The 17,729-nt window shown below is 46.9% G+C and overlaps 1 protein-coding gene across 2 annotated transcripts in view; it reads left to right on the top strand.

The window, feature by feature from the left end:
* BRWD1 (bromodomain and WD repeat domain containing 1) overlaps nucleotides 1–17,729 on the top strand; it is a 403,503-nt gene that overhangs the window by 287,859 nt on the left and 97,915 nt on the right. For both annotated transcript variants that reach the window (XM_063956583.1, XM_063956584.1), the window contains exons 25-30: nucleotides 11,455–11,562; nucleotides 11,676–11,800; nucleotides 13,185–13,267; nucleotides 13,976–14,087; nucleotides 14,173–14,234; nucleotides 14,577–14,732. In XM_063956583.1, coding sequence (XP_063812653.1) covers nucleotides 11,455–11,562; nucleotides 11,676–11,800; nucleotides 13,185–13,267; nucleotides 13,976–14,087; nucleotides 14,173–14,234; nucleotides 14,577–14,732 — 646 coding nt within the window. The remainder of the gene's footprint in view (nucleotides 1–11,454; nucleotides 11,563–11,675; nucleotides 11,801–13,184; nucleotides 13,268–13,975; nucleotides 14,088–14,172; nucleotides 14,235–14,576; nucleotides 14,733–17,729) is intronic.

Here is a 17,729-nt window from a genome sequence, read left to right as displayed (position 1 = left end):
CTAGTGACTCAAAAATGAAAATTGTGAACAAATATATTCATGCATATTATTCATGCATATCGCTCAATGCTTCTATCGTAGGAATAAATATGAAAATTGCCTGGGTGAAAATTATTTGTAGTTGATATTTTAGCTGGGACAGGTCTGTCTATAATTTGAGACAGGATATAGTTATGGTCCCCCAGGAATACTACCTATGTTCAGTTTTTAAATATTGTACAATTTCTTAAAAGAGAAAGATTAAAGGCAATGTGATCTTTAAATGTTGCCTTAAGGGGTCCTTAAACACCTGCTGCTCTATATTTAGGCAGTGGTGTTACCGGGAAGGCTTTTACTTGATTAAACAGTGTATTGTTCGACTCTGTGCAATGAGTAGGAGTCTGAAAACACGATATAGGGATAAAGGCATTTACATACTCAGCAGTAATACAGTAATGCAGTTGATAGAGATTTGAAAAAGCAATATTATAAATTTTGCATGGAGATATATTACTGACCAGAAGCACTTTGGTAGTCATACTCTCTCATTCAGCAGATTACGGCCATACTCCACAGGATACGCCTGATCTCGTCCGATCTTGGAAGCAAATCTGTGGTAGGCCTGGTCAGTAACTGTGTGGGGGACCAACAGCGAACACCAGGTGCAGTAAACAACCCAGCTGAACAGCAGAAGTAAGACATACCCCCTTCTTCCTTCTTTTTTTCATTTGCTTTTCTTTCTCTTATTTGTATTTTGAATGTGAGAATTTTACTGTATTATTACAAAATATACCGTACAAAAAAATCCCTTTTTTTTTTTTTTAATATATCTCCATGCAAAATTTATAATATTGCTTTTTCAAATCTCTATCAACTGCATTACTGTATTACTGCTGAGTATGTAAATGCCTTTATCCCTATATCGTGTTTTCAGACTCCTACTCATTGCACAGAGTCGAACAATACACTGTTTAATCAAGTAAAAGCCTTCCCGGTAACACCACTGCCTAAATATAGAGCAGCAGGTGTTTAAGGACCCCTTAAGGCAACATTTAAAGATCACATTGCCTTTAATCTTTCTCTTTTAAGAAATTGTACAATATTTAAAAACTGAACATAGGTAGTATTCCTGGGGGACCATAACTATATCCTGTCTCAAATTATAGACAGACCTGTCCCAGCTAAAATATCAACTACAAATAATTTTCACCCAGGCAATTTTCATATTTATTCCTACGATAGAAGCATTGAGCGATATGCATGAATAATATGCATGAATATATTTGTTCACAATTTTCATTTTTGAGTCACTAGATTTTTATTATATCTATTAAAAGTTAAGTTTTAGTGTCTAACAATTTTTTGACTAAGAGTGCCCCAACAAAGAGTCTCTCTCTTCTTTTGTCCCATTGCTTTAACCTATTGACTCTGGGAGCACCACCGACGAGTGATCAGCACTTATAGTGCATACAAGTATTCTAAAGTCGGTTACAGATAAAGACCTGTCGTTGGTCAATATCTGCACAAGCAACCTGTTGCGGAACTACCCTTTTGTAGATTAATCACATTCTGTGGCAGGCCTGCCACAGCCAAAATCTGTAAAAGCCCATTCCACAAGGAAAGTGGGCTCATCTTGGGCGGCTGCCCGAGGGGCCTCGGCTTTACAACTTTGCCGAGCAGCTACTTGGTCAGGGGCAAACACGTTTGCTAAATTTTACAAATTTGATACCCTGGCTGAGGAGGACCTGGAGTTCTCTCATTCGGTGCTGCAGAGTCATCCGCACTCTCCCGCCCGTTTGGGAGCTTTGGTATAATCCCCATGGTCCTTACGGAGTTCCCAGCATCCACTAGGACGTCAGAGAAAATAAGAATTTACTTACCGATAATTCTATTTCTCGTAGTCCGTAGTGGATGCTGGGCGCCCATCCCAAGTGCGGATTGTCTGCAATACTTGTACATAGTTATTGTTACAAAAATCGGGTTGTTTATTGTTGTGAGCCATCTTTTCAGAGGCTCCTACGTTTATCATACTGTTAACTGGGTTCAGATCACAAGTTGTACGGTGTGATTGGTGTGGCTGGTATGAGTCTTACCCGGGATTCAAGATCCTTCCTTATTATGTACGCTCGTCCGGGCACAGTATCCTAACTGAGGCTTGGAGGAGGGTCATAGGGGGAGGAGCCAGTGCACACCAGCTAGTCAGAAAGCTTTTACTTTTGTGCCCAGTCTCCTGCGGAGCCGCTAATCCCCATGGTCCTTACGGAGTTCCCAGCATCCACTACGGACTACGAGAAATAGAATTATCGGTAAGTAAATTCTTATTTTTTTTGTACTATGTAAGAAGACTGAGACAGACCGACAGGCAGCCTACTGCCCCTGTCTGTCTGCGCTGCGGCTGCTGATGGTGGGACTCTGGCACAGCTTTCTTTAGTCTGCAGCCTGAGCTCCCGGCTACAAGGCCATCAGTCCTGGAGGTAATTCCTAGGAGCTGCTTGCAGCGTCCTGCAATGTACTCACAGCCTGTGCCCAGCCGTTTCAGCTTGGCAGGGGGTGAGTATAGCCCGGAGCTCTGACTAGCAGAGTCTCCGGGAGCAGTTCTTTCTCTGACGTCCTAGTGGATGCTGGGAACTCCGTAAGGACCATGGGGAATAGACGGGCTCCGCAGGAGACTGGGCACTCTAAAAGAAAGATTAGGTACTATCTGGTGTGCACTGGCTCCTCCCTCTATGCCCCTCCTCCAGACTTCAGTTAGATTTCTGTGCCCGGCCGAGCTGGATGCACACTAGGGGCTCTCCTGAGCTCCTAGAAAGAAAGTATATTTTAGGTTTTTTATTTTACAGTGAGACCTGCTGGCAACAGGCTCACTGCAACGAGGGACTAAGGGGAGAAGAAGCGAACCTACCTGCTTGCAGCTAGCTTGGGCTTCTTAGGCTACTGGACACCATTAGCTCTAGAGGGATCGACCGCAGGACCCGTCCTTGGTGTTCGTTCCTGGAGCCGCGCCGCCGTCCCCCTTACAGAGCCAGAAGCATGAAGATGGTCCGAAAAATCGGCGGCAGAAGACTTCAGTCTTCACCAAGGTAGCGCACAGCACTGCAGCTGTGCGCCATTGCTCCTCATGTACACCTCACACTCCGGTCACTGATGGGTGCAGGGCGCTTGGGGGGGGCGCCCTGAGGGCAATAAAAACACCTTGGCTGGCAAAATAATCACAATATATAGCCCCAGAGGCTATATATGTGATAAATACCCCTGCCAGAATCCATAAAAAAGCGGGAGAAAAGTCCGCGAAAAAGGGGCGGAGCTATCTCCCTCAGCACACTGGCGCCATTTTCTCTTCACAATGCAGCTGGAAGACAGCTCCCCAGGCTCTCCCCTGTAGTTTTCAGGCTCAAAGGGTTAAAAAGAGAGGGGGGGCACAAAATTTAGGTGCAATATTGTATATACAAGCAGCTATTGGGGAAAATTCACTCAGTTATAGTGTTAATCCCCACATTATATAGCGCTCTGATGTGTGCTGGCATACTCTCTCTGTCTCCCCAAAGGACTTTGTGGGGTCCTGTCCTCAGTCAGAGCATTCTCTGTGTGTGTGTGGTGTGTCGGTACGGCTGTGTCGACATGTTTTGATGAGGAGGCTTATGTGGTGACGGAGCAGATGCCGATAAATGTGATGTCGCCCCCTGTGGGGCCAACACCAGAGTGGATGGATAGGTGGAAGGTATTAACCGACAGTGTCAACTCCTTACATAAAAGGCTGGATGACGTAACAGCTATGGGACAGCCGGCTTTTCAGCCCGCGCCTGCCCAGGCGTCTCAAAGGCCATCAGGGGCTCAAAAACGCCCGCTCCCTCAGATGGCAGACACAGATGTCGACACGGAGTCTGACTCCAGTGTCGACGAGGTTGAGACATATACACAATCCACAAGGAACATCCGTGACTTGATCCCGGCAATAAAAAATGTGTTACACATTTCTGACATTAACCCAAGTACCACTAAAAAAGGGTTTTATGTTTGGGGAGAAAAAGCAGGCAGTGTTTTGTTCCCCCATCAGATGAGTGAATGAAGTGTGTGAAAAAGCGTGGGTTCCCCCGATAAGAAACTGGTAATTTCTAAAAAGTTACTGTTGGTGTACCCTTTCCCGCCAGAGGATAAGTTACGCTGGGAGATATCCCCTAGGGTGGATAAGGCGCTCACACGTTTGTCAAAAAAGGTGGCACTGCCGTCTTAGGATACGGCCACTTTGAAGATACGTGTTGATAAAAAGCAGGAGGCTATCCTGAAGTCTGTATTTACACATTTAGGTACTAGACAGAGACCTGCAGATATTGCTGCTGCAGCGTGGTCTGTGACCCTGTCAAACAGCGATACTAGTTTGCTAACATAAGAGCATATTAAAGACGTTGTCTTATATATGAAAGATGCACAGAGGGATATTTTACCGGCTGGCATATAGAATTAATGTAATGTCCATTCTGTCAGGAGGGTATTAGAGACCCGACACTGGACAGGTGATGCTGACTTTAAAAGGCACATAGATCTGCCTTATAAGGGTGAGGAATTGTTTGGGGATGGTCTCTGGGACCTCGTATCCACAGCAACAGCTGGGAAGAAATTTTTTTACCTCAGGTTTCCTCACAGCCTAAGAAAGCACTGTATTATCAGGTACAGTCCTTTCGGCTTCAGAAAAGCAAGCGGGTCAAAGGCGCTTCCTCTCTGCACAGAGACAAGGGAAGAGGGAAAAAGCTGCTCCAGTCAGCCAGTTCCCAGAATCAAAATTCTTCCCCCGCTTCCTCTGAGCCCACCGCATGATGCGGGGGCTCCACAGGCGTAGCCAAGTACGGTGGGGGGCCGCCTCAAAAATTTCAGCGATCAGTGGGCTCGCTCACAGGATCCCTGGATCCTTCAAGTAGTATCTCAGGGGTACAAGCTGGAATTCGAGATGTCTCCCCCCCGCTGTTTTCCTCAAATCTGCCTTGCCGACAACTCCCTCGGGCAGGGAGGCTGTGCTAGAGGCAATTCACAAGCTGTATTCCTAGCAGGTGATAGTCAAGGTGCCCCTACTTCAACAAGGAGGGGGTTACTATTCCACACTGTTTGTGGTACCGAAACCGGACGGTTCGGTGAGACCCATTTTAAATTTGAAATCCTTGAACACATATATAAAAAAATTCAAGTTCAAGATGGAATCGCTCAGGGCGGTTATTGCAAGCCTGGACGAGGGGGATTACATGGTATCCCTGGACATCAAGGATGCTTACCTGCATGTCCCCATTTACCATCCTCACCAGGAGTACCTCAGGTTTGCTGTACAGGATTGCCATTACCAATTCCAGACACTGCCGTTTGGACTGTCCACGGCACCGAGGGTGTTTACCAAGGTAATGGCAGAAATGATGATACTCCTTCGAAAAAAGGGAGTTTTAATTATCCCGTACTTGGACGTTCTCCTTATAAGGGCGAGGTCCAAGGAGCAGTTGTTGGTCGGAGTAGCACTATCTCGGGAAGTGCTACAACAGCACGGATGGATTCTAAACATTCCACAGCTGGTTTCTTCCACACGCCTACTGTTCCTGGGAATGGTTCTGGACACAGAACAGAAAAAAAGTGTTTCTCCCGCAGGAGAAAGCCAAGGAGCTGTCATCTCTAGTCAGAGACCTCCTAAAACCAATACAGGTATCGGTGCATCACTGCACACGAATCCTCGGAAAAATGGTAGCTCCATACGAAGCAATTCCATTCGGCAGGTTCCATGCAAGAACCTTTCAGTGGGACCTGCTGGACAAGTGGTCGGGATCGCATCTTAAGATGCATCGGCTGATAACCCTGTCTCCAAGGACCAGGGTGTCTCTGCTGTGGTGGCTGCAGAGTGCTCATCTTCTAGAGGGCCGCAGATTCGGCATACATGACTGGGTCCTGGTGACCACGGATGCCAGCCTTCGAGGCTGGGGGGCAGTCACACAGGGAAGAAATTTCTAAGGACTTTGGTCAAGTCAGGAGTCGTCCCTACACATAAATATTCTGGAACTGAGGGCCATTTACAATGCCCTAAGTCAGGCAAGGCCCCTGCTTCAAAACCAGCCGGTACTGATCCAATCAGACAACATCACGGCAGTCGCCCATGTAAACCGACAGGGCGGCACAAGAAGCAGGATGGCGATGGCAGAAGCCGCAAGGATTCTCCGATGGGCGGAAAATCACATAATAGCACTGTCGGCAGTGTTCATTCCGGGAGTGGACAACAGGGAAGCAGACTTCCTCAGCAGACACGACCTACACCGGGGAGAGTGGGGACTTCATCCAGAAGTCTTCCTACTGTTGGTAAACCGTTGGGAAAGGCCACAGGTGGACATGATGGCGTCCCGCCTCAACAAAAAGCTTAAGAGATATTGCGCCAGGTCAAGGGACCCTCAGGCGATAGCTGTGGACGCTCTAGTGACACCATGGGTGTACCAGTCGGTTTATGTGTTCCCTCCTCTGCCTCTCATACCAAAGGTACTGAGAATAATAAGAAGGCGAGGAGTAAGAACGATACTCGTGGTTCCGGATTGGCCAAGAAGAGCTTGGTACCCAGAACTTCAAGAAATGAAATCAGAGGACCCATGGCCTCTACCGCTCAGACAGGATCTGCTACAGCAGGGGCCCTGTCTGTTCCAAGACTTACCGCGGCTGCGTTTGACGGCATGGTGATTGAATTCCGGATCCTAAAGGAAAAGGGCATTCCGGAGGAAGTCATTCCTACGCTGATAAAAGCTAGGAAAGAAGTAACCGCAAACCATTATCACCGTATTTGGCGAAAATATGTTGCGTGATGTTAGGCCAGGAAGGCCCCTACTGAGGAATTTCAGCTGGGTCGTTTTCTGCACTTCCTACAGTCGGGAGTGACTATGGGCCTAAAATTGGGTTCCATTAAGGTCCAGATTTCGGCTCTGTCGATTTTCTTCCAGAAAAAACTGGCTTCACTGCCTGAAGTTCAGACATTTGTAAAGGGAGTGCTACATGTTCAGCTCCCTTTTGTGCCTCCTGTGGCACCTTGGGATTTCAACGTGGTGTTGAGTTCCCTGAAATCACATTGGTTTGAGCCACTTAAAACTGTGGATTTGAAATATCTCACGTGGAAAAGTGGTCATGTTATTGGCCTTGGCTTCGGCCAGGCGTGTGTCAGAATTGGCGGCTTTGTCATGTAAAAGCCCTTATCTGATTTTCCATATGGATAGGGCAGAATTGAGGACTCGTCCCCAGTTTCTCCCTAAGGTGGTATCAGCTTTTCACTTGAACCAACCTATTGTAGTGCCTGCGGCTACTAGGGACTTGGAAGATTCCAAGTTACTGGACGTAGTCAGGGCCTTGAAAATTTATGTTTCCAGGACGGCTGGAGTCAGGAAAACTGACTCGCTTTTTATCCTGTATGCACCCAACAAACTGGGTGCTCCTGCTTCTAAGCAGACTATTGCTCGCTGGATTTGTAGCACAATTCTGCTGGCGCATTCTGCGGCTGGATTGCCGCATCCTAAATCAGTAAAAGCCCATTCCACAAGGAAGGTGGGCTCATCTTGGGCGGCTGCCTGAGGGGTCTCCGCTTTACAAATTTGCCGAGCTGCAATTTGGTCAGGGGCAAACACGTTTGCTAAATTTTACAAATTTGATACCCTGGCTGAGGAGGACCTGGAGTTCTCTCATTCGGTGCTGCAGAGTCATCCGCACTCTCCCGCCCGTTTGGGAGCTTTGGTGTAATCCCCATGGTCCTTACGGAGTTCCCAGCATCCACTAGGACGTCAGAGAAAATAAGATTTTACTCACCGGTAATTCTATTTCTCGTAGTCCGTAGTGGATGCTGGGCGCCCATCCCAAGTGCGGATTGTCTGCAATACTTGTATATAGTTATTGCCTAACTAAAGGGTTATTGTTGAGCCATCTGTTGAGAGGCTCAGTTATATTTCATACTTTTAACTGGGTATAATATCACGAGTTGTACGGTGTGATTGGTGTGGCTGGTATGAGTCTTACCCGGGATTCAATATCCTTTCCTTATTGTGTCAGCTCTTCCTGGCACAGTATCCTAACTTGAGGTCTGGAGGAGGGTCATAGTGGGAGGAGCCAGTGCACACCAGATAGTACCTAATCTTTCTTATAGAGTGCCCAGTCTCCTGCGGAGCCCGTCTATTCCCTATGGTCCTTACGGAGTTCCCAGCATCCACTACGGACTACGAGAAATAGATTTACCGGTGAGTAAAATATTATTTTTTGGAGGGCACCCTCCCCAGCGCTAGTACAGCGTCCAGCTAGACGCGGCGGTACTACAGCGCACGCCGCTGCACGGTAAATCTTCTTGTGCAGATTTAGAATTGGCGCGTGGAGCATATGGGCGGAGCTACGCTTCGGGCGGCTTCTCCTTCCCGATGTTGCAGCGCCATTTCAGGCTGTCGTCCTGTCCACGAGTCGGTGGCCATCTTTTCACTCACCACGCAGGGACATCTGGTAGCGTGAGTTACGGGGGAAATCGAGAAGGGGCGTAAATTTAAATATAAACAGAGTCTCCTGTTGTAGTTGCAGCATTCTGTAGCTATTATAGGGCAGTTGTGACTGGCCTTCTCCTGTATGCTCTCCCTTCTCTAAAGATCTTTTCTGTTTATATTGCGTGTGTTAGTGCGTTGTCTGACTTTGACAGGATGACGGGCAGGAGCACTTCTTCAAAAGCTTCACAGAAGCTATATGCCTGTAAGAAGTGCTCCGCTAAACTCACACAACAGACTGAAGGTTCCTTGTACTGTGATTCATGTGAGTCAGCGAACCCAGTGGAGAGTCCTGTCACTATACAGGACCCCACTCCTACTTGGTTAGCTCAGCTGACTGGGGTTATGGCTGATCTTTCTGCGGAACTAGCTGCTTCTCGTAAAGATAGAGAAGCCTCCAGGTCCCAGGTTTCACTACCTGAACCAGATTGGGCACAGAGTTTAGCCAGATTAGTAGAGCGGTTAAGGAAAACTATGGGGGCGTCTAAATCCCCGACTTTCCTTTCTACGCAGACGGTCTCAAAAAAGAGACAATTGGCCGTTGTATTGCAGTCTGATGACTCAGACGCTGAAGATTTACGTCCTTTAGAGGAGGGAGAGGTTGAACTGGTCTCGGACACTGAATTTATTGAGGACGACGCAGGATACTACTTCGACCTACCTTGGTGGGTCTTTGGGTTAATAAGGCTATAGAGGCCTGGGCAGAACAATTAGCGACAGGTTTACAAGTGGGTCTCTCTACAGATCAATTGATTACACTGGCAGAACATATCAGAGAATCTGCTGTTTATTTAGGTGAAGCTTCCAAGGATGACGGAACTATTGTATCCAAGATATCTGCATTATCTATTTCGGCACGCCGGGCGCTCTTGCTTAGGCATTGGCAAGCGGATGCTGAATCCAAGAATTGTGTTGAAGCAATACCGTTTAATGGTGAGTTCCTATTTGGTCAAGAACTGGATACCCTGATCTCCAAAGCCACTGGTGGTAAGTCAACCTATCTTCCCTCTACAGCTCCAACTCCCAGGAAGACTTATTCTGGTAGGTCCTTTCGAGTCCCATCAAAGTTCAGAGGACATGGCAGAGGAGGAAACACTTCTTTTAAAGGTAACAGAGGCCGAGGTCGTGCAGCACCGCAGTTGCCTTACAATAGGACCCTAATCCTGCCGCTAAACCCACAGCATGACTGGCTACCCTCCCTACTGGGGGATCCCAGGGTGGCAGCTCGTTGACTGAATTTCAAACAGGTTTGGTCAGAGACCTGCACGGATGCCTGGGTAAGAGATATCATAAGCCACGGTTACAGACTAGATTTCCAGTTCAAGCCGCCTCAGAGATTTTTTACAACAGGTTTACCAGTTTCACAAGAACGTCAAGATTTCCTTCTCCAGGTGATACAAAGACTTCTAGAGATAGGAGTCATTGTACCAGTCCCTCTCCACCAACAAAAACGGGGATTTTATTCCAGTTTATTTGTGGTACCGAAGCTGGACTGCTCGGTGAGGCCCATTCAGAAAAGGATTAAGATCCTTCAAATTCAGAGAGTATACAAATTCAAGATGGAGTCCCTGCGCTGTGTGATTAACTGTCTAGAGGCAGGGGATTTTCTTGTGTCAATAGACATCAAGGACGCTTATCTCCATATACCAATTTGGCCTCCGCATCAGAGTTTTCTCAGGTTTGCGGTAAAAGATTTACATTTTCAATTCCAAGCCTTGCCTTTCGGTCTTTCTTCAGCACCTCGAGTCTTTACAAAGGTCATGTCAGTAATGATGGCACAATTACGATCTCAAGGGGTGAATATTGTTCCTTACTTGGACAATCTACTCCTAAGGGCCCTGTCAGAAGAGAAATTGATAAACGACTTGAGCATAGCCCAAGCCTTTCTCGTGAGACACGATTGGATCATCAATATCCAAAAATCTCACTTGCAACCGACACCGGCTTCAGTTCCTAGGTATGATCATGGACACTGTGCAGCAGAGGGTTTTTCTTCCTCAGGAGAAGATTCAGTCCGTTCAGGAATAGGTTTGTCGGGTCCTTCAGCAACGCAGTGTGTCCCGGCCTCTTCAACTAGATCTCCTTTCTCAGTGGTCAGGTTTGCATCTTTTCATGCATCAGGTAGTTCAGCTACGACCCAGGACTCGTCTGTCACTGCTTTGGTGACTGAACACGACAAATCTGTCCAAGGGGAGAACCTTGGTTGTCACAGATTGGGTACTCCTAACAACCGATGCCAGTCTCCGCGGATGGGGAGCAATGACTCTGGATTTCCAATTCCTGGGCATTTGGACTCCACAAGAGCGGACTCTGCCTATCAATATATTGGGACTTAGAGTGGTCTACAATGCTTTCCTATTGGGATTTCATCTCCTAGATGGTCGTGCAATATGCGTGCAGTCGGACAATACCACAGCAGTGGCATACATAAATCGTCAGGGTGGAACCCGCAGCAGGGCAGCTATGAAGGAGGTAACCAAGATCCTGTTATGGGCCGAAAGGTATGCAGTAGCAATATCGGCAGTGTTCATACCAGGAGTGGAAAATTGGAAAGCCGATTTACTTAAGTTGTCAGGATATGCATCCGGGCGAATGGGAATTGCATCCTCAAGTTTTTCAGCAGCTGGTAAATCTTGGCGTCCAGAAGGAACCACAAACTTCCTCGGTATTGCTCTCGCACCAGTGTCCCCTTTGGAATCGGAGAAATGGATTTACCGGTAAGTACCAAAATCCCATTTTTTTATTTTCAGTATTCATTTAGAAAGTAGTAATTTTAACAGGTTACGAAAAAAATGGGAATTGTTTAATTGTGGCATTTATGGCTCAAATGGGCTTTTTGGTCTTCTCCTCGATGGCTGATTTGAGCCCAGACCTGGATCATTCCTGTCATCTGTTAATGATTTCTATACATGGAATGACGTATGTATTACAGTTGAAGGAATCCTTATTGCTGTATTTATAGGTTGTCTACTTCCGGCAAGGCCACGAAGCATACATTAATGCTGTCAGACGCAGCAACCTCCATATCTTGAAATCCTTGAAGGAGCCATGGAAAAAATGTGTGCTTAGGGTAAGGCCATCTTTATTTTACACTACGGAGTTGCTGATGTATATTGATATTTGTATTTACAGATAGTATTTTAATTTGGCTTTGAGAGATCTACATGATTTGTTTTTGACCAGGACCAAGAATTGGTGAAAATCGTCGGGATCAGATATGAAATTGGGCCGCCCACTTTGTGCTGTCTTAAGCTGTCCTTGATTGACCATGTTACTGGAAAGGTTACGGATCAGTGCTTCACCTTCAAGTATGCTTGTTTATCTCTGCTTTAATCCAATGACCTGTTTATTACTGAAGCATAGCTAAAAGGCTCTCCTAACCACAAAGTATGTTTGATTAAGCCCCCCTATTAAAGCAGGACGGCATATACTAGTCACAGATTTGTTATTTCTGAGTTACCTTCAGGTTGTGTCCATCTTTGATTTGCCTGGTTTGTTAGTTTTTCCCCAACTCAATCCGTGCCCCCAGTGTCTTAAGCATGCTCTATGCCCACAACCGTGGGAGCGACACGGTGGGGGGTATTCAATTGTTTGAAAAGTCAGTTGGGTGTCTGTTTTTTCATATCTAATAGACAGGGAAAAAAAGACACCCAACCGACTTTTCAAACATTTGGATTCCCCCCTGTATGTGTGATGGAGCTTAGACATGTCACCAATTAATTACATGCCAGTAAAAGAACTTCTGATGAATGTGTGTGCGCCATGGTATTGCGTTCATTTACACATTTTTGGTATCCTAAAATCTGCTTCTTTGAATCCATCTTTGGGATACTGCTACCTTTGGTACAGAGCTGCCAGTAGTTTGTACGAATGTCCCACAAAAATTCTCCTTCCAACACATCTGACATGTTCTCAGAAATGTACTTTATCTGCACTTCACGAGTTAATGATCATGCTACTTCTTTATGAATCGGCCCATTATAAAATTAGCCCCATCTTAAGCAGTCATCCTTTCCGTTCCTGTGTCACAAAGCTCCACATGGGTCTAATTTTCTTTATTTTGGAAGAAGACACATGACCATCAAATAGCTGAATTCTAGATCTTACTTGTCCTGGTCTTTGTCAGTTCCAACATATTCTCTGCTTTGTGATGGTTCATAAAGCTGATCAGAGTTCTGGAGTATTACTGGTGGTGGTATGGTGTGAGTTACTGCAGGTTGTAGGAAGATGTAATATTGAGATCTCCCTGTTTGTTAGCAATGTAATGCCTACCTAGCTTTGGGAGCCTGGGGTCTGTCTATAACCCTTCGTTCTGTGACCAGTCAATGTTGGGGTGTCTGTTACTTGCATGTTGGGTTGCTAGATAGTGTTACTTTACTGAAAGTTTAAGAGATTTTGGTGAAGGTCTATAAAACCTTCTAAAGAAGTCAAGTGGACGTTGCCCATGAAGACCACTCAACTTCTAGCTATTTTTTTTTTGATCAAGTACCGTCTCTAAAATGATAACTAGAGTGCGGGGTTTCTATGGGCAACTTCTGTACCCTTCCTTTGTAGATCGTTTTATACACCTCCCCCTTTAAGTACTTAAACTAAAGAAAACGTTTGACACTATGTCAAAGAAAGTCATGTTATTAATATTATATATTTGTGCTATAATGTTTTCTGTATCCGAGTGTGAGTTTCTGTCTCCAGCTATCACGACATGCCGGACGTAATAGACTTCCTGGTTTTGAGACAGTTTTATGATCGTGCCTGTCGCACAAACTGGCAAGCTGGTAAGTTCCCCCGTTGTCTGCGGATATATTGAAGTCAGACATTTGCTCAATTTTCTACTGTCTGTTATGAGTAAAGTCCATTTGCTATGGGTTTGCATGGTATGCAGTTAATTTACCGGCTGTCGTGATACCGGCGGTCTGGAGACCGATGCCGGAATCCCAACAGCCGGCGAAATGCCGCCTGTTGGAATCCCGACCAAAGCTCCTAGTTTCCACTTGGGTGGTGGTCCACTCCACTACCCGAGGGTGAATATAAGTGTTACAAGCTAAGCTCGCCACCGTGCCCAAAGCGTGGCGAGCGGACTTGCTGCACTTGCCACCGGGATTCCGGAGTATGTCTCTTGACCACCAGTATTGCATACCGGACCTGTTTGCACAGTTAATACATTAATATACTGTTTATACAGTATTTACCTGTGGACTAGTTTCCATAAATGTTCTTCATTGTGTTTACATTTTCTCTATAAAGTAATTCTCATTTTGGCATGGTTTTGATCTGCCTGGGCCAATCCCTATGCTTCCTTTTGTGCAATTGTTTTTATCCATTTCCACAAGTTTTTAAAGATCTAAAATGTCTCTACATCCTAAATTCAGATGAGTTCTAAGAAATACATTTGTGGTTTTATTTAAACTTGTGTGCAAGTGTGTTCCGCTGTTTCCAAGCTAGCAGTGATTAATGCTGTGTTTTGTCCTACACTCCATTTCCAGGTGACAAGATCCGCTCTATTATAGATGATGCCTGGTGGTTTGGAACCGTTGTGCAACAAGAACCATACCAAGCGGATTATCCGGACAGCCTGTTCCAGTGTTACACTGTGAAGTAAGTAACCTACGTTTCTCTCTCCTTATGTTCATTTTACTAGAAACTGTCCATATCTTACCAAGACTACCACTTGCTTCCACAGGTGGGATAATGCAGAGATTGAACGGTTGAGTCCTTGGGATATGGAAGCCATTCCTGTTGATAGTATGTCATCTTTCTAAAATACTTCATTTATGTAGCTCATATAGATTAATGCCCCTTAGCAGGTAACTATTTCTAAGCATAGTTTCTCAGGTGAAAACAGTTTTACATCTCCTATTAATTTCTTTACCCAACATTAGAGACAGAACCTTTAGTTTAGTGTCTTGATTGTCATGCTGGTCTTCTGTTCTGTTTTACAGTAAGTGTATTTTTCTAGTGAGTCACTACTTGCCCTGTTCCTAGACTTTTTATTTTGTCATACAATTACACTAATGAGTACACTAATGTAAGCCAGCATCCCTTGTGCAGTAATGTGAATTCATTATTCTTTTCCCACCTTGTCAGTGGTTCCACCTGTAGAACCCGGATCCAGCGTCTCCATAACACTGGAGGAGCAGGATAATTTGCACTATCGTCCCCAGGAGGGAGAATGGGGGAATGGGGATCAAGACAGTGAATGTGAACGAATTATTTGTGGCATTGATCAGCTTCTTAATTTAGGTAAGAAATTCAATTAGTTTTAAACGCTGCAATAAACCTACTGTGCTAAATGGAGTCTACTTTTTGTTTGGGGCAGGGCCGTTTCTTGGGGCAGGCGAGCAGTGCAACCGCACTGGTCGCCCGTCGCGGCACTAACTGTGGCTCCCTGCGTCCCCCTCCTATTTCTCCCCGAGTAACCCGCTCGGGGGGCGGAGTTTCACGGAATGACGCGGTGCGTCGTTACGTCACGACTCAACCACGTCACTCCGCGAAACCCCCCCCCCCCTGCCTCCCCCCCGAGCGGAGTACAGAGGGGGATCCAAGTTAGGAAGAGGGAAAGGCCGGCGCGAGGAGCGACTGGTGAGGCGGGCCGAAGAGCGGTAATCGCCTCTGTAAGTATTCTCTCTCTCTCTCTCTCTCTCTCTCTCTCAATGTGTAAAATGGGGACACCTGCCGTAATGTGTGAAATGGGGACTCTTGCCTGCCGTAGTGTGGGGATTTAATGTATCAAGGGCATTGCGGTGTGTGGCATAATATGGTGCAGGGGGCAATACTGTGTGGGGCTTAATATGGTGGAATTTTTTTTTCCTGTGGTGGTCGTGATCTGTTGGAGCCGGGTCAAAAATTGGATTGTGAGGTAGTTTTTTCAGAGGAGGCCACACCCATTTAGATGAGGCCACTAATCCCTTGCCGGGTGCGCGCGCAAGTTTGTTTGTTTTTCATCTAGGGGGGGGGGGGGGGGGATTTTTTATGTCATTGGGGGGGGCACATTTTTTAAATCTCGCACTGGGAGGCCAAATTGGCTAGAAACAGCCCTGGTTTGGGGTTATGGTTTTTATGGCTGAATTTTATACTTTTCACAATTATAGCACAGATTGAAAAGTGGTTGCTACTTAAACACGGTGTTATGATGGTTATTATAAATCAGGGGTAGGGGTTCTTTTTTCTACCTATGGCCATTTGGATATTAAATCCTTCGGGGGCCATACAAAAATGATAAACTTAAAAATTTGCCTGCCCCAGTACATATGCCCCCAGTCAGTAGTTATGCCCCTGAGTAGTTGTGCTCCCTGGTAGCGCCGCTTACACACACACACAACTCACCAGCCCCGCTCCTGCTTCCAGATCTTGCTGACCTCCGTCTGGCTGCCCGCTCCTCGGATCTATGGGAGAGACGTCATGACGTCTCTCCCATAGTGCCGCACACTGCCTGAGCCGGAAGCAGGAGCTCGAGAGTGAGCTCCAGCTGCCGCTGAGGGAAAGTGCGCCCGCTGGTAACACAATCTGTGGGTGCCTGGCATCTCCTTCCTGGGTTAGGTGAGCCGCGGTACGGGTGAAGAGGCTGTGCAGGCCTTATACGGGCCGCGGGCCGGATGTTCCCCACCCCTGCTATAAATGCTTGCACTTTTGATCCGGTGAAGTTGGGTTGAGAAGGGTAATCCAGAAAGTAAAGACAATTTTGGATGTAAAAATAAATAAATACTTTTTTCTTTTTCATCCACTAGGGGTCACTGGAGTACTCTTGGGATATGGACGTGCGTAGCAGGGAAGGCACATTTAAATATTTAAATGTGTAACCCTCCCCTTCCCTCCTCCATACTCCCAGGATCCTCAGTGTTTTTTATGTGCCTCAGGGAAGCATATCATGGGCTCACGAGCCCGATTTTGATTTTACTTTTTAATTTATTTTTCTCTACAGTCAATCCCTTCCCCACTTACTAAGAAGTGTGGGTCCGGAATTGCACTACCTCCAGCCGCTGCTGACACGTGAGCGCTTGTAGGAAAAGCACGGCCGTGTCAGCCAGGCAGCATACCATCCCTTCCCCACTTAAAGAGAAGTGAGGGTCCGTGATTGAGCGGCCATCTCCTCCACATGAGACTCCAGAGAACGCTGGGTGGAGGTGATTTTAGAGGAGTCATTTTTTCTAACGGGCGCTTCCGGAGCTGCTGCCGCCAGGAGAGTGATGCATACGGTAGCTTCTACAGCTACCGCAAGGTCAGTGGTACCGCACGCTCCCAGCAAGCACAGGTGCAGGGAGCGTGGTCTTTGGAGGATTCTGCCGCTGCCCGCCCGCTCGATACCCGCTGGCCGCCCGCTCGATACCCGCTGGCCGCCCGCTCGATACCCGCTGGCCGCCCGCTCGATACCCGCTGGCCGCCCGCTCGATACCTGCTGGCCGCCCGCTCGATACCCGCTGGCCGCCCGCTCGATACCCGCTGGCCGCCCGCTCGATACCCGCTGGCCGCCCGCTCGATACCCGCTGGCCGCCCGCTCGATACCCGCTGGCCGCCCGACTCCCTAATCACCGCAGATGAAATCCTTCCTCAACCGCGCTGGCGCCCGAGGTCACTGGCCGCCAATGCTCGGCCCGCTGGCCGCCAATGAAGCCCCGACAGGCCGGACGCCGTTCTATATACAGCGGTCGCACACTGATCAGTGCGCTCCCGCTGGCAATTTCTCAGCCCAGCCGCAGACAGCCAGGCTGCCGCCGCTGGGCTTCTGTTCCGTTCCCCACTGCTCTCCGGCTCCCTGATAGCTGTGATCAGCGGGAGAGGAGGGAGCACTGCACAGGGGGAGATTGCAGGAGACAAGGGGGGAGGATTATACTCGGCACAACAAGGAATCTCGTTATGAGATAGACACAGAGTTTATTACATGTACTTTTTCATGTAATATATGTAATAGGAGGAATATATTACGTATGGGTATATTGCGTATATATGTTGTAATATATAATGTATGCAATGTATACAGGATCTGTTGTGATTAACATTACTGTAATTTAATTTTTTTTTTCTTCTCTCTCTCTTATGCTTGAGATATGGTGTAAGCACTAAGCACATGGCTGGCCACCATTTTAACTCAACTTCCTGTTTCTTTGTCCCGGAAGTTTCGACGGTCCTACAACACTTCCCCACTAGAGGAGCCGGGGTGGTGTTAGGTATTTGGTCACACATTAGTGTGTGTCAGCTGCAATACTCTTCGAGGTTTGGAACATTTTACTTAACATAAGAGAA

The sequence above is a fragment of the Pseudophryne corroboree genome, chromosome 2, assembly GCF_028390025.1.
Source record: "Pseudophryne corroboree isolate aPseCor3 chromosome 2, aPseCor3.hap2, whole genome shotgun sequence".
Taxonomy (NCBI): Eukaryota; Metazoa; Chordata; class Amphibia; order Anura; family Myobatrachidae; genus Pseudophryne; species Pseudophryne corroboree.
Note: the sequence above shows the minus strand (reverse complement) of the source record. Positions and strands in the feature narration are given on the sequence as shown.